This window comes from Adiantum capillus-veneris, chromosome 8 (assembly GCF_014529385.1).
Source record: "Adiantum capillus-veneris isolate H3 chromosome 8, ASM1452938v2, whole genome shotgun sequence".
In the NCBI taxonomy this organism is placed as follows: Eukaryota; Viridiplantae; Streptophyta; class Polypodiopsida; order Polypodiales; family Pteridaceae; genus Adiantum; species Adiantum capillus-veneris.
In genome coordinates this window covers 129,050,771-129,065,890 of record NC_140938.1, presented here as the reverse complement: position 1 = coordinate 129,065,890, position 15,120 = coordinate 129,050,771, and the positions used below count along the sequence as shown (strand labels likewise).

Below are 15,120 nucleotides of genomic sequence, written 5' to 3'. Positions count from 1 at the left end.
ACAACAACAACAAAGTGGACCACCATTGCGAATCAATGCCATTCGACTGACGAGGTTGGAGGAGGAAACAGTGGAGCCAATAATTGCGGTCAAAGTGGGTAGCAATCAAGTTGAATCAACAGCCTTGCTTGATTTGGGAGCTCAAGCAAATTTGATCTCTTACGGATTATACCAACAGCTCAAAGTCACAGGTCAACTTCATCCTACTCCTCAAGTGCTGGAAAGTAGCACATCACACCCGTTGAAAATATTGGGATGGACTAGATTGCATGTACAAATACATCAATATATTTACCCACACAAATTCTATGTGGTGACAGATGAAAGCACACAACACCAAATGATGCTAGGGCAACCTTGGCAAAAAGAGTACAATGTGCAGATAGATTGGAAAGCAAAGGCAGTCAAAATTCAACATGCATATGAACAACAGGTGATAGCTTTTGCTCAGCAATACAAGCATGGTCAACTGCAAGCCATGCAATCACTAGAAACAAAGCCAAAAGATCAAATGCCATTAAAGAACAACATGATACCCGAGACAAACAATCAGGTAAAAGACAACCATGCTAATTACAGACATATGAAGTCACCGGCCGCAATGCAAAGATCTAGATTACCAACACAAGGAAAACAAGTATGGATGCGGAAGGATAGAAATGCCATGGCCGACAAACAACAATGCAACAAAAGGATTCCACCGAAGAAGAAGGTTAAACCACAAACCAAGGTCATAACATAGATATGTATCCCAAAGAAAATGCTTAGCCATATCCAAAAGGAACTCCCTTCAGTACAAGCAACAACGGAAAGCAAACAGCTCCATTTCAAAAAGGAAAACCAACATATGTGGATGCCCATAAAAGACAAACCAGTCGCAAACAAGAAAGTGCCAAACCATCTACAAAAACCGGAAGCAACAAAATACCAATGGAAAGCAAAGGCAATACGGCCCATTGACATTACGGCCCAGCCAATTCTATCCTTAGAAACAGCTACGACTCCATCAACAGTGTTGGCAAGGCAACTGCCGTCTTGCAAAAAAAGACAATTAAACAGAGAGCAGTAGAGTTACAGCTGTTACTTGCAAAGAAAGTAGGAAACCTCGACGGCAAATGCCAATAAGCATCTTGATTATTTCCTTCTCTTGCACAACATTAATTTTTCCATGCATTGACCGAGTATGCATAAAGTAGGGCTACATTAATCGGTCAGGCATTAGCACAACTTTTTCAACCTATGCATGGCACATACTCCGAAGCGAAACCTTGTTGTCCGGGAGGACTCGGGCTAGGAGGGGGGGAGGCATTCTAGAGGCACTCTCAAATGCGGAACCAATGACAGAAACAACAAAAAAGGGCATGATTTTTGACTATTTTAAGGATTGTTGTTTGATTGCAATTTTTTTTGGAGTAACCCAAGTATATATGTCCTTATACAGCATGAAGCTACAAGTATATGGGTCCAAACGCCAAATCAAGCCCCTAGGTGTGTGTATATAAGTAGAAATAGCCATTTTTCAGGCAAAATATTGGTAAAACAGAGAAATCCGGCCATAAAAATTGCATGTGAGTGTATATAATGTGTTGCGGTGATGTTTGTGATTTATTATGATTTTTGCGGATTTTCTGGGTTTGATTTGCTGTTTTCCTTTTAATTTTGCTAATTTTCGGCAGAAAAAATTCAAAAATACAAAAAGCAGGTGAAAAACAGTCGTAATGAAAAACAAAAAAATATGGGGATGATCAGTGACTATAGGACAACCTATGGTACAGTGGGGGTACAATTATGAGACTAGAGCGGAAAGCGTGTTTTGGCCAGGTTTTGACCGAAATGCCAAATTTCTAGTAAACAGAGCAAATGAAGTCCAAATCAAGAAATTTTTGAGCCTAAACCGCATCTCGCAAGAAGATAGGAGCACATGTCAAATTTCATGAAAAGTGGTTCGGGGACCTCCATTATAAGAAAATTTCACCCCATTTTTAGCTCATTCTCACTATTGACTTTGTGGAGAGAGCTTCTTCCACCTAGAGCGGATCGACCTTCCAGCAGCTTCTACAACGCGCACGACTACCCGACGAGCTCCAGACATGAGAGGTAGGCTCACCACCTTGAGCTTTTCGCGCATGTTTGTCATTATGTCGCGAAAACTAGCGTAGGGGTCACACACAAAGCGAGCGGTAGAGACCTACAAGTAGAGACGGCGGCCTAACGGATAACCCGAAAGCAAAAGGACTTCATCGGCAGCTTACCCTAGTCTAGGAGACTAGTCTTGGATGGCCAAAGGCAGTAGGAAACCATCGGGAAAAACCCTAATTCCCAGAAACCCGCAAGAGGCCACCAAATGGGAAACGACGAAACGGCGACCAAATGCTACCAAAATTCATGGGTAGGAGCATCTCAACATGCTCGACAGGTCTATATGACCTGCATGACCAAAGAGTGACCCGAAGCGGCACTAAACTTCAGAAACGGCATCGGACACACAAAGCGTCAAATTGCACTTGCGGCCAAACCGCAAGCCCGTTTGCCACCAAACTTCACGAGCGGCTTTCCTAGACCATCAACAACCAAGTCCTATGGTGGTAGACCACCACAAATCATCAAAGGTATGTAAACGCAACCACGGGTGCTTCTAGAGTGACAAATTGCCAAATGGAGCTCTGGTGAAGCCAAAGTTGACAAAAACCATACGGCAAGGACCCCCAAGGGATCGAGAAGCTATGGAGACCAACACCAAGAAATTTCATCGCCAAAAAGCACTCCAAAAGTCAAAAAATGGCTCGGAGGCTCTAAAGTCCACACAGGGAGTTATTCTCTATCCATTTGACTTTTTTGTTGAAAGTAGGCTGAAAAGGGACTTAGGGGGGCCAAGGGCAAGCACTAGCAATGAAAAAATCACAAGGAGACATCCTACGCAAGGGCACTTTTTGGCACAAACTCCAACATTTCTCATCCTGCACATGCTTTGAATGACATTTACAAGCTATCCACCAAGTTTCATCACATTTGGACCAAATTTGACCTCCTATGCATGGAAAAATGCAAAGTTAGGGCATAGAGGCAATAATGGGCCATAAACCTACCAAATCTTGTCCAAATCCCATGAAACTTGCACAGCACATTCACCAACACATCAACAAACAATCTGTGTGGTCAGGGAGAAAAAATGATGAAATAGACATCCCACGCGTAGGATGTCTATTTGACCTTTTTGACATGCAAGGGATGATTTGTCATTCCAGATCCAATCACCTCATCATCAGGAGCCCATATATCAAGTTTGAAGACATTTTAATCACTTTTGACCCCCAACACCCTCAAGATACACTTTTTGAGCCCAAAAACACCTCACAGAGCCTTACGAGCATCAAATCTTGTCCAAATTCAAATCCAAGAACATGGCCATGTTCCATAGGCCAAGGACAACCCACAGAACAAGTTTCATGTCATTTTGATGAAAAAGACATCCTACGCGTAGAATGTCTCCAGCATAAATTTAGCCTTCTGTGCAAAGAATGACATCATGGGAGCCAAGACCATGGTGCAATGAGCCCATATACCAATTTTCAACCGATTTGGACATCAATTGCTACCTATGATGGACATTCTACCCAAATTGTGACCTAAAGCCCGAATCAGCCCAAAAATCCACTTTTTGATATCCAAATTCAAATCCAAGCATATATCCATGTTCCATGAGCCTTACACTACCTGCATGTCAAGTATGAACCAATTCTGACGAAAAAGACATCCTACGCGTAGGATGTCTAGATGGAAATTTTTGGCCAGATTTTCACTGTGAGCATATGCACAACTTCACAAGTTCCTTTTAAGCTTTATTTTCAATTTTCAAGTCATTGGATAAGTAAAACTCAGTTTTGCAGCTAATATGGAAAAAACACTAACTTCGGACTACTGAGTGCAATAGGATCTATGGCAGCCTCGAAGTCACCGGCAAAGAAGAAAAGAATGACCATCAAGGATTATCTGGACGAAGTGGAACCCTTTGTCATTCCAGAAGGAACACTAAAGCCCACCAGCACACCTGGATACAAGAGGATCTGTTAGAGTCCAATGACCTAAAGATCTACCAGGGAGTGTTCAAAGACACTGAAGGCAATGTTATAGAGCTACCAATGCTGTCGAGAGAACTCAATGAGTTTGTACAAAGCAAGATAGCCGGCTACTTGGAGAAAATGGATCTCCACAACTACTTCGAAGCAATACCGGCGGGGGTGGACATCAAAAGAGTATGGGAGTTTGTAACAAGCATCAAAGAGGATGGAGTGGCCAAGGTAACAGATTTACAAGGAAAACTAGAAACAGAGATAATAATCACTGAGCGGGTTGTAGCCCATGCACTAGACCTCTCCAATGAGGGAGACAGTGTAACAAGCCGCCAGGTGCAATTGCCACAACGTTCACTTGGGCAATGACAAAAGGCACCCCAAAGATAATCAACTATGCGGCATATATACATGACAGCTTAGTAAAGATGGGCAACAAAAAGCCAACCTATATAGTGCCAGGAGAACTGATCACCAAGGTGGTTTATGGGGCACTACATGCTAAAGGAAGGTGGCCTGACCCCCCATCTCAGAATGATTGGCTAAGAGTAAAAGAAGACAAGGAAGATGATCTGCGAAGGGCACCAAGGGTGGCGACGAGATTGAAAAGACGGCTAGAGCCAGTTGAAGAGGAGCAACCCGAGCAGAAGAAAGGAAAGAAGGAGTTTGCTCAAGTGCCGGCCAAAGAAACAAGGTCTCAGAAAGCGGCAAGACTAGAGAGGCTGATGGAGAGTTTTCGAGCGGAGAGAGCACTCAAGGGTGATTTAAGCGAACTCTGGAAGCCATCTCTAGAGTCTATGTCCGGATCGTCTAGAAGAGTGCAAAGGGACCGATTTGAAGATTATATCAAGAATTTCGAGATTCTTGATGCTGCAACAGAAAACATCCCTCATGTCCCTTTCACAAAGGAGGAAGTACAACAGATAAGGCAGAAACTGCTGGATGAGCAAGAGAGCCAGGAAAGAGAAAGAAAAACAAAAGTAGACAGGGACTTAAAGGGCAAACCCGCATCTTTACCAGATAGCCCTAAACCCAGCCCACAGCCATCACCACCGCCCTCACCACCTCCTAGCAGCCCTCCACAGGGAGATAAGGAGGCTAGCCATCACCACCTCCTAGCAGCCCTCCACAGGAAGATAAGGAGGTTGAGGATAGACAAGAAGAAAGGCAAGCAGAAGATCAAGAGCAAAGACAAGAACCTGAGCCAAAAGAAGAGGCCAAGCCTGAAACTGAGCAAAAAGGATTAGATAAGGCTTACTATGCATTTCTGGACCTGCTAGCTGCAGGCTATACGAAGGAAGAAGCCGCCACAGTCGCATTCGACTTGGCAAGGACAGGGCCTAAAGAACAGATGCAAGGCATCAGGCTAGTGAAGCTAAAAGAAATTGCTACAGACACGGTAGACCTGCACCTGCCCTCCAATGACTGGGACGTGGTGATGACAAAGCTATCCGGATTGAGGGCACAATCCATGGCTTTAGAGAAAGAAATGACAACTCTCAAAGCCACTAAAGAAAAGATCAAAATGGAAGTACATTCTCTGCAGGCACAAAGCCAAGGGCAAAAGGAGTGAGAAGCCGACCTACATGCCAGCTTGGCAAGGGCTCTACAAAACTGCCAAGCAATGGAAGAAGCAAATCAGGAAGCAACAAAAATAATACAAGCAGCTGAAGAAGAGTGTCAGCAGCTCAGCAAGTCATTGCGAGATGCCGAGAAAGAAAGAGATAATCTGACACTACAGCTGGTAGAAGAAACGAAAGAAGTAGAGGCCACGAGGAATGCCAAGGAAAGAGCAGAGATAGAACAAGAAGCAAGACTGGATGAAGTCCTTGAGCTCAAGGACCAACTCAAAGTCAAAGATCAAACCATCCAGAGGCTGTGAGCATCACCTGCTAGAGTCAGAGCTACGAGCTCGACTCAAATCATGTCTGACAGCCAACTCTATAAAGAGCAAATGCAGGAACTTCAAAAAGAGCTAACTCTCAAGAAAAAGCAGAGATTGATGATGGCTAAAGGTTCTATAGTCATGCAAACTAGAATGGAAGAGGGCCAAAAATCCCTGCAAGAAGAAGTGGAAAGCATGAAGATAAAGCTCGAGGAGGCGGAAAAAATAAACGCCGAACATAATGACCTCCTCGTGAATATGGGCGGACAAGCTGAAGCGGAAAAGCAAACACTCCTTAGGCAAATTGAGGATTTGAAAGGCCAGCAAGGAGGAGAGGCAGAAAGCTCAGGGCTAGCCGCCAATGAGGGCATCGACCTCGAAAATGTGGCAGATCCTATGGACACACCTATGCAAGAGGAAATCATAGTAGGCATCCTCTCAAGAGCCACATGATCTAACACAAGAAGAGGAGGAAAAATTGCGTAAGGTAATAGAGGAAGAGCTCAGAGAAACCACGAAGGAAGCCTTGGAGTGGGAGTAGAGGGTCTTCAAATCTATGACCATTCAGAAGATCGACGCCAGCAATCTCAGGCGCGAGTGGCTTCAACCCTCTCTCCCATATCCATTGCTGAAATATGAGGCAGCTACAATAAACAAGCGGATAAGAGAAGAGCCAGCTGTACCTCTCTATAATGCAGACACCTCAAAGCCAGAAAGAGTTAAGCTTATTGTGTATTCTCAGCCAAAGTGGAGGAAGGCTTGGCTTACAAAGTACCCACAATACCTAATCCACTTGGTAGAGGCACCTAAAAATATCAGAGACAACCTCAGCTTCTGTCCTCTACCAAGGGTTAGGATGTGGAAGGCACAAGAAATTTTGCAAAGAAGCCAACCCACTTGGCTGAACTACCCAAAGCTGCCGGGCGTGAAGGCAGGTGAGAGAATAAGTGTCCAATACATGGTGAAAACCCTAACGGGCGCCATAAAATTGTTCACTGGCTCGCCTGACCTTACATGCATTATGATGAGGAAAATCTGCAGAACCATCTTAGCAGTGTTCAAGACCTTCAAGCCAGGCCAGGTGACTGACATCATCTTCTTCTTCCAGGATACATACAGATGCGCCTATGATCTATCAGGTTAGCCTTCCAAGGAGATGATACATGCGCTGTATCAAAGGATCATGTTTCTACCATCCTATCACCTCCAGGCTCTTGAAGAAGCATTCTATACAGGGTTCTTCACCATGAATACGGACATTTTTGGCCCAACAATGTTGAACCTACATGCTAGGTACGAATCACTGCTAAAGATGCGGGAAACGATAAGATGAAGCAGCAGATCAAGGCCATGTCGCGGACGACATGAGCAAGGAGGGGGGGAGTGTTAGAAGCTGGACACACCCCACAGCAGTAACTACTCGGAGGATTATTATTTTTTGTAATTATTCATTCATTTAGGAAAACCTGATTTTTCACCTTGTAATTATTGGGACTTACAGAAGTTTCCAGATTGTATCCCAGTTTTGATAGTTAGATTGAGTAGATGGTTGATTTTGGAACTTTAGGGTTTGAGAAATTGTAAGGTATATATACCACTTTTTGACCTTCATGAAAAACCTTTTGTCATTTTAAAACAAGTTTTAAAGTCTGTGAGTGAGCGTACTGTGTACGAGAGAGAGAGTGTGAGCACGCTACGTGTGCTCCGGTGGTCGGAATTGAGTGCGGAGAAGTGCAGCGTGTTGCCCCCGACGAGAGCTACGTGCCGATATCTACATTGCGTGTGTACGGTCCGGTTTTGCGAGCTCCTTCTATGAGCTTCATCGGGTGTTTGGGTGAGTATACGTTGTCCGATTTTGCATTGCAGCATATCCACGTGTTCACATTGAGTAGAACTACACATTAGGCACTTTAGATTTCGAAAAAGAAGACCTGCAAATTTCGACCAGACATCCTACGTGTTTCTGCACCAGGTGTTTTGGGTCGGGATTTTGGTTCATAGACCTTAGGGAGAGCGGCCTATTGGTATTAGTAAGGTCTCCTTCAAGTTCTATGGCGTTTCGAGATTGTTTGATGGGTGTTCGGCTCTAGATAGCGTTGTAGGAAGTTTCCTCTTATGCACTCTTGAAGGCTGTGACTTAGACAATTGGTAGAGACCTCTGTAGGAATTAGTTAGGAGTCGGTCGAGTGTAGGTTGACACCTTATGCTTGCTTCCACGCGCCTGCGGGTCGAGCTTCATCCTTAGCTGACATTACATGTTAGGTGAGTTCTCGCTGTGCTGACGTCCGTCGCGGCGTACCCATCCAACAGTAATGTCATGCCAAGGGTAGGACCGGGTAGGGCCAAGGGCCAAGACGGACATGCAGTCAAGGGGGTCCCTATGTTTAGCAGGCCAAGGGCCTATATAGGGCATGGCTGGGTGGCAATGAGCATGCTCCAGTCCGCTCTGCCTTACACTACTTGGCTATAGAAATCTTCAAGTAATGGCCCCTTATTGCTATTCTCATAACTTTGTCCTGTGTTGTTGCAGCTCTTTGAAATGAAAACTCTAGATATCTTATGATTTTCATAGGTAATACATCAATAGAGTACCTTATTTTCCCAATTAAGAAGGTTGGTTCATCCTTATTAAGTTGAATTTCAAGATCCTCTTTGTTACCTTCTTCTTCATACAAGAGTTCATGTCTATATCATCAATCATAATTTGGGTAATCCCTAACATTCAAGATCCCTGACATTATTAGCTACTTATCTTTTCATTTTTCAAGTGAAATCATTCTCTTTAGTAGTCATCTAAAAGATCCATTTTCATCCTCCTTTGTGATGATAATCATAGAAATCCCTTTGCATTGACCTATTGAAGGCTGATTCATACTAGAGAGCTTAGATTTCCTCATCCAAAGATCAACTTTGTTTAATTACTAGAATATCTTGCTATGTCAAATCCATTCCTTTATTTCATCGTCATCGTCATTGCCCCTATGTCCATCTTATCTATTGCATTCCCATCATCATCTCTTCTACGACTTCTACCCTCTTATCGTCTATCGCATACCATCACCACTGCTTCTATGTTGTTCCTCTCCTTTCAACTTAGCCTCATGCTCAAGCTCCTTTTTTAGATCTTTGAATCTTCTTCTTTCATCCCTAGGGAAGGCTGAAACAAATTTTGGTTTTATGTTTCTCCTTGTCTATCGTCCTGCTTTTGGTGTCATGCTCCTTGTGATTGATTTTCACATCCAATTATGGGCCAATATTAGGAAGGACATTGGTATGCTGGTTTAAATATGTTTTTGATAATGCATGCACAATAGGTGTTATGTGCCCTAGTGTTTAGCAAGAATTGGTTTGGAATGGCATGCACATTCATGACATAGATCTAACAAACACAATAGAGGTCATGGCTTGGTTTGAGTGCTTGTGGATCTTTCAAGTTAACCACGATCGTTATTCATAACATTGTTGGTTTCTCAACAATGTTGTAAGGAATGGTGATCCCTATTTACCAGTCATTTTGAAGGACTGTCTATACACCATGGGAAAACACACCTCAATACTATTAGTATCCAAGGGGATAGGCAGATTACAAAACCTCAGTATTGTCAGTATCCAAGGGGATAGGAAGATTACAAAGTGTAACCTTGTGCTAAAGGATATGCAAAGTGCGTACGTTAGCACCAAGCAATCCAATTAGTAAGCATTTATTGCTCTAGTTGGAGTTTGCTTACCGTAAGTTACATCATGTTTGCGACTAGGTTTAGTCTTTTCATGTATAATTCAGGCTCTTAACCTTGAACACTAGTTATGGTGGGGTTGTTTATTAATGAAAATTGAGAACAAGTCAAGGACTTATGTTTTGCTGATATGTTACGTCAGCCAGTTACTTTCATGGAAAGTGAAAAGAGGTACTCTTTCGGGTACATTTTTGTTGTGATAACTCGTTCAGCATGCTCATATGCGTTCTAAATGGAGTCTACACACTATGTTGGATATGAGCCGGTAACACAAGATGGTTGCAAATGGACAACAATGTGAAAAATCAAGATGTTACTCTTGGTTTCATTGAACCTCATACTAAACTGTGTTCCGGTCAAGTGAACAGTTGAACCTCATACAGAACCGTGTTCCGGTCACGCGAACAATTGGATCCATGATGGATCCCACTCTCGAAAACATTAGTGTATCACCACTCTTGTTTTCGAGGACGAAAAAACTTCTCCAAGGGGGGAGTAATGTCATGCCAAGGGTAGGACCGGGCAGGGCCAAGGGCCAGGACAAACATACAGTCAAGGGGGTCCCTATGTTTAGCAGGCCGAGGGCCTATATATGGCATGGCTGGGTGGTGATGAGCATGCTCCAGTCCCCTCTGTCTTACATTACTTGGCTATAGAATTCTTCAAGTAATGGCCCTTGTTGCTATTCTCATAAATTTGTCCTGTGTTATTGCAGCTCTTTGAAATGAATAATCTAGATATCTTCTGATTTTCATGAGTAATACATCAATAGAGTACCTTATTTGCCCAACTAAGAAGGTTGGTTCATCCTTATCAAGCTGAAGTTCAAGATCCTCTTTGTTACCTTCTTCTTCATACAAGAGTTCATGTCTATCATCAATCATAATTTGGGTAATCCCTAACATTTAAGATCCTTGACATTATTAGCTACTTAGCTTTCCATTTTTCAAGTGAACTCATTCTCTTTAGTAGTCATCTAAAAGAGCCATTTTCATCCTCCTTTGTGATGATAATCATAGAAATCCCTTTGCATTGATCTATTGAAGGCTGATTCATACTAGAGAGATTAGATTCCTCATCCAAAGATCAACTTCGTTTAATTACTAGATTATCTTGCTATGTCAAATCCCTTCCTTTATTTCATCGTCATCGTCATTGCCCCCATATCCATCTTATCTATTGCATTTCCATCATCATCTCTTCTACGACTTCTACCCTCTTATCGTCTATCGCATACCATCACCCCTACTTCTATGTCGTTCTTCTTCTTTCAACATAGCCTCATGCTCAAGCTCCTTTTGTAGATCTTTGTTTCTTCTTCTTTCATCCCTAGGGAAGGTTGAAACAAATCTTGGTTTTATGTTTCTCCTTGTCTATCGTCCTGCTTTTGGTGTCATGCTCCTTGTGAGTCCTTCTATCACAACATCCCTATAGAAACTTTCATCCTCTCTATCATATGTCTCTCATGTCAATCATGTCTACTCGGATCTCTATCATCAGGTAGATCATGTCTGTGTTGCAATCTCCATCATTGTATCAATTGCCACAGAAATATGCATGATCATCGCAGATTGTGGAGAAAGTCCAAAGTTTCTACTTGCATGCCATGGGTTTCTTCAAAAGCTTACAAGTATGACAATATTTTCTTTCAGTGACGACAAGAGGAGGATTGCCATGCTGGCACAACGAGTTGTGACCCCGGGAGTAGGCACTGGACATGAAGTTGCTAGCTGCATGCCATGGCACTTAAAAAAGGTTGGCGTGCTCATCGCTATGTCGTTGTCAGGACAATAGTATGGTGCACAGAAAATCGAGAGCATCGCTATTGGCTGCATAGAAGCAATGGCTCACATTGAATCTTTAATTGAAGGGTGGGGACATGGACTTGTCTGCGGACGGGGGCTTCTATGCGTAACCATCCTTATTAGTGCTAAAGTTAAAAACGATGCCTGACCATCAGCTCTTCTTCCAGCCATGGCAGAGGATAGAGCAGAAAAGAAGACGTGTTGTGCCGAGCATCGCGTAGCGCTGATCAATGAGAGCGTGGGCCTACCCCTGATTGTCCTCGCCAACCTCAACTTCTTACAGTGCTTCCTTTGCAGTTCAAGACCTTCCGTACCCTCCCCTGCCCCCTCTCTCGACGAGTTCTTTTATGAGTATTCTGCTGCAGTGTCTGCTAGATCTCTGAGAAGATCTGGAGCTTTTTGCCCAGGAACTCCAGCCTGCAGAGAACGAAGCATCATAGATAAAAAAGAAGCAGATTGTGGTGGTGATGATGATGGTGGTGCAGATCATGATGAGGGACAATTACCGCTCCACTTACTCTTGAGCGATTCTGTGTTATCACATCTACCCCTTGCAGATGTCATCCGGGCACGGTATGTGTCAAAGGCTTGGATGAGCACCATCAATGATGTCCTTCATAATCCATGCTCTAAAGTGCATCCGTACATACGGCGCCCTTGCCTCATGCTTCTTCACCCAGGTTCGGAGAAAATAGGGGCCTCTGCAGCTCTTTCTGTATTCGAATTTTCAAGCACTGCATGGCTGACAAAGCCAATTCTTTTTCCCAGCAAGGCATCATATTTGGTGGGTGCTTCGCATGGCCTTTTTTGTTTTGCAACAGACAGCCCTGTTCAAAGAGATTCTTTTATGCATGAGTCCAAGATCTCTTTCATCAACAACAATATTGATTTCTTTGTGGGCAACCCTCTTACTGAAACATGGGCGCTCTTGCCACGCCCTCCAAGCACACATTGCAAAGGCGCCGGTAATGAGGCGGCAGTTGCTTATGCGTTTGTGGTATACATAAACTCAAATAGTCCACACAGCTTGGGCTTCAAACTCGTCAAGATTCAATCTCGAAATATGTGGAACAATGTGTTTATCTACGATTCATCCACAGGTCGGTGGGGTGAGGACAGGTTTCAAGGGAGATATATACAACACACTTTCTTTGAAACTCCTGAACTATTGCACTCTTTTAATGAGTGGGGGTCTCTTGAATGCTCATACAATCTTTTAACGCGCACTTTGGAAACACGGCTACTAGAGCGGGCCGAAGACGAGGACGACATGGAGGGTTTGATTTGCAGGTTATCCTTTGTAGACCGATGTGCAGAAAGAACTTTTTGTGTGTATAGGATGCGACAAGGGGTTTTTGAACAAGCATTTGTCGGTGTGGTACCGTGTGTCTGGCATAATCGGCCAGTTGGAGTTTTTAGACTAGGAGACAATGCCATGTGGGAGCTAGTGTCTGAGATGCCAACAAACCTTCTCAAAGAGGCTGTGGAGGAAGGATCTGATGGCACAGACTTTGTGATTGGAAGCAACCACACGCATTGCATCTTCTTTATTCTGAAAGGAAGCTCCAAAATGCTGGTCTTTGATGTGCTGTCCTCTGAGTGGTATACTTTACCTGGTTGTGCTTACGTGCCATCGTTCTACCCATACAAACTCAATGTCTTTTGTGAACCCTTAATTTGAACACAGAGGACATTTGTCGCACAATGGCGCAGCTAATTCATGACACATCCACTTTGTATTAAAGTGGATTTTCAAGGGCTGAGATTCTCTTCTCTGGACAGTGAATGCGACGGTTTGGGACCATGGTAACTAGTTGTCAAGTGAGCATTGCACTCCCCCATCCTTCCACTCCTAGTTGCAGATTCAGTGCAAGCTGATGATCAACCTTTGCCTGCTCTGTTGGTCTGTGAGACATGCTGAAGCCGATACCCCTGACAAGTAAGACAACACACTAATTTGCCACTATAATTAAAAAAAGCATGCATAAAGTCCTATTAAGTGAGGTGCTTTTTGGGCAACTTTTGTATTCACTATGTGCCCAACGGACACCCTGTTGTTTTGCATCAGCTATACCACGCTTCTTTTGATTGGATTTATCTATTGATAGGTTTGAATTTTATATTTTGTGTTTTAATTGTTGACATAAGTTGCAGCTCTTGTCTTCCTCATAATTCTTGGATACAAAAATGTCGGTGATTGTGTCTTCTTACAATTTGATGACATGCGTATTTTGCATGTTAGAGATGTGTTGGCTTGGCCGTTGCATGTGTATATGAGCGAAGGATATGGACAAGTTTGTAGGATGCCTAATGAGGTGCTACTTAGTGCGAAGGAAACGATAGTCCACTTCTACTCTTAGAGCTGGAGTTAGATATGGAATGAGCTTTTTTTTTGTGAGGGGGAGCCACCGATGCACCACCATTGCCACCCCCTCATTGGCCACCAAAGCCACTAGCTTTTCTCCTCCACCCTCTCTTCCTCCACCACCACTACTGCCGCCCTTCTTTCCTACCTGTGTATATGAGAGAGAGAGAGAGAGAGAGAGAGAGAGAGAGAGAGACTACCTACTAAGCAAATTAGGGAGAGAGAGAGAGAGATATATATATGGATATAGACGATGCTACTTATGATAGGTACACACAGAGAGAGAGAGAGAGAGAGAGAGAGAGAGAGAGAGAGAGAGACGAGGGAGGGGGGGGGGGGAGGGGACACGCACTATGTCTCTTGATTTCTCCTTCTTACCTCTCCTTTCTCTCTTTCTCACCCCCTTTGTCTATCTCTCGTCCCCTCCCTCCCCTTTCTATCCTTTCCCCCTAAAAATACACACACACACACACACACACACACACACACTCTATATTCCTCATTCGAAACTCTCTCTCTCTCTCTCTCTCTCTCTCTCTCTCTAAACACATAAACACACATACACAAACACACACACTTTATACTTCTCTGTTCAAACATACAAACACACTCTCTCTTTCCCTCTTTCTAAACTCTCTCTGTTATGGTTTACCGAGCACATGTAGCTCTTCGCTCGGGAGAACGATCAATTGTATGTACTATGTCGAATGAAACCAAACGAAAGATTATCCTTGATAATAGTTGGATCAATTTGAGGAATACAAAATGTTTTGTATGTAAAGATCATACTATTAAACAACAAAATATGTGTCACAAGGTATATGAGGAGAGAAATAAGAAAAACAATGAGATCTTTTATGAAGAAAATGTGTCCAAGGAAGAGGCAAGTTCCTCGAGCAAATAGGAATTCATGACCTATCATGATTGAAAGTATGTTTTTTGGAATTACAATGGATATCCATGGAATGCGGGGGTTGACATTGATGAACTAACACGCAAAGCCAATGTTGTACATCTAAGTTCTTGTTAAAACTTGGGAGCATGATATACAAAGAAGAAGCAAAGCAAGGGCTCTCTCCCGCTCTCTCTCTCGTCCTTAGTGAGCAAGGAAGCAAGGGAGAGGAGGAGCATATAACGAGAAGAGGAAGGGATAGCCAGACATAAGAGAGAGGAGGGGTGTGTCACGAGCAAGGAGCGGGAAGCTTAAGGGCCGTCCTCTAAACAAGGGGAAGAAAGGTATTCGAGAGGGAAGGAAGGGAAG

General features: G+C 43.5%; 1 protein-coding gene across 1 annotated transcript; it reads left to right on the top strand.

Annotated features, from left to right (window-relative positions):
* The first annotated feature begins 11,480 nt into the window (after nt 1-11,480).
* LOC147452953 (uncharacterized) lies at nt 11,481-13,612 on the top strand. Its single transcript, XM_086519047.1, has one exon. It carries the CDS (start codon nt 11,664-11,666, stop codon nt 13,173-13,175), a length of 1,512 nt encoding a protein of 503 aa, XP_086375173.1. The 5' UTR covers nt 11,481-11,663; the 3' UTR covers nt 13,176-13,612.
* Nucleotides 13,613-15,120: the final 1,508 nt, after the last annotated feature.

What these genes read in the sequence shown, in the direction of transcription:
- LOC147452953 (XM_086519047.1), top strand. Translation starts at nt 11,664, where the DNA reads ATGGCAGAGGATAGAGCAGAAAAGAAGACGTGTTGTGCCGAGCATCGC.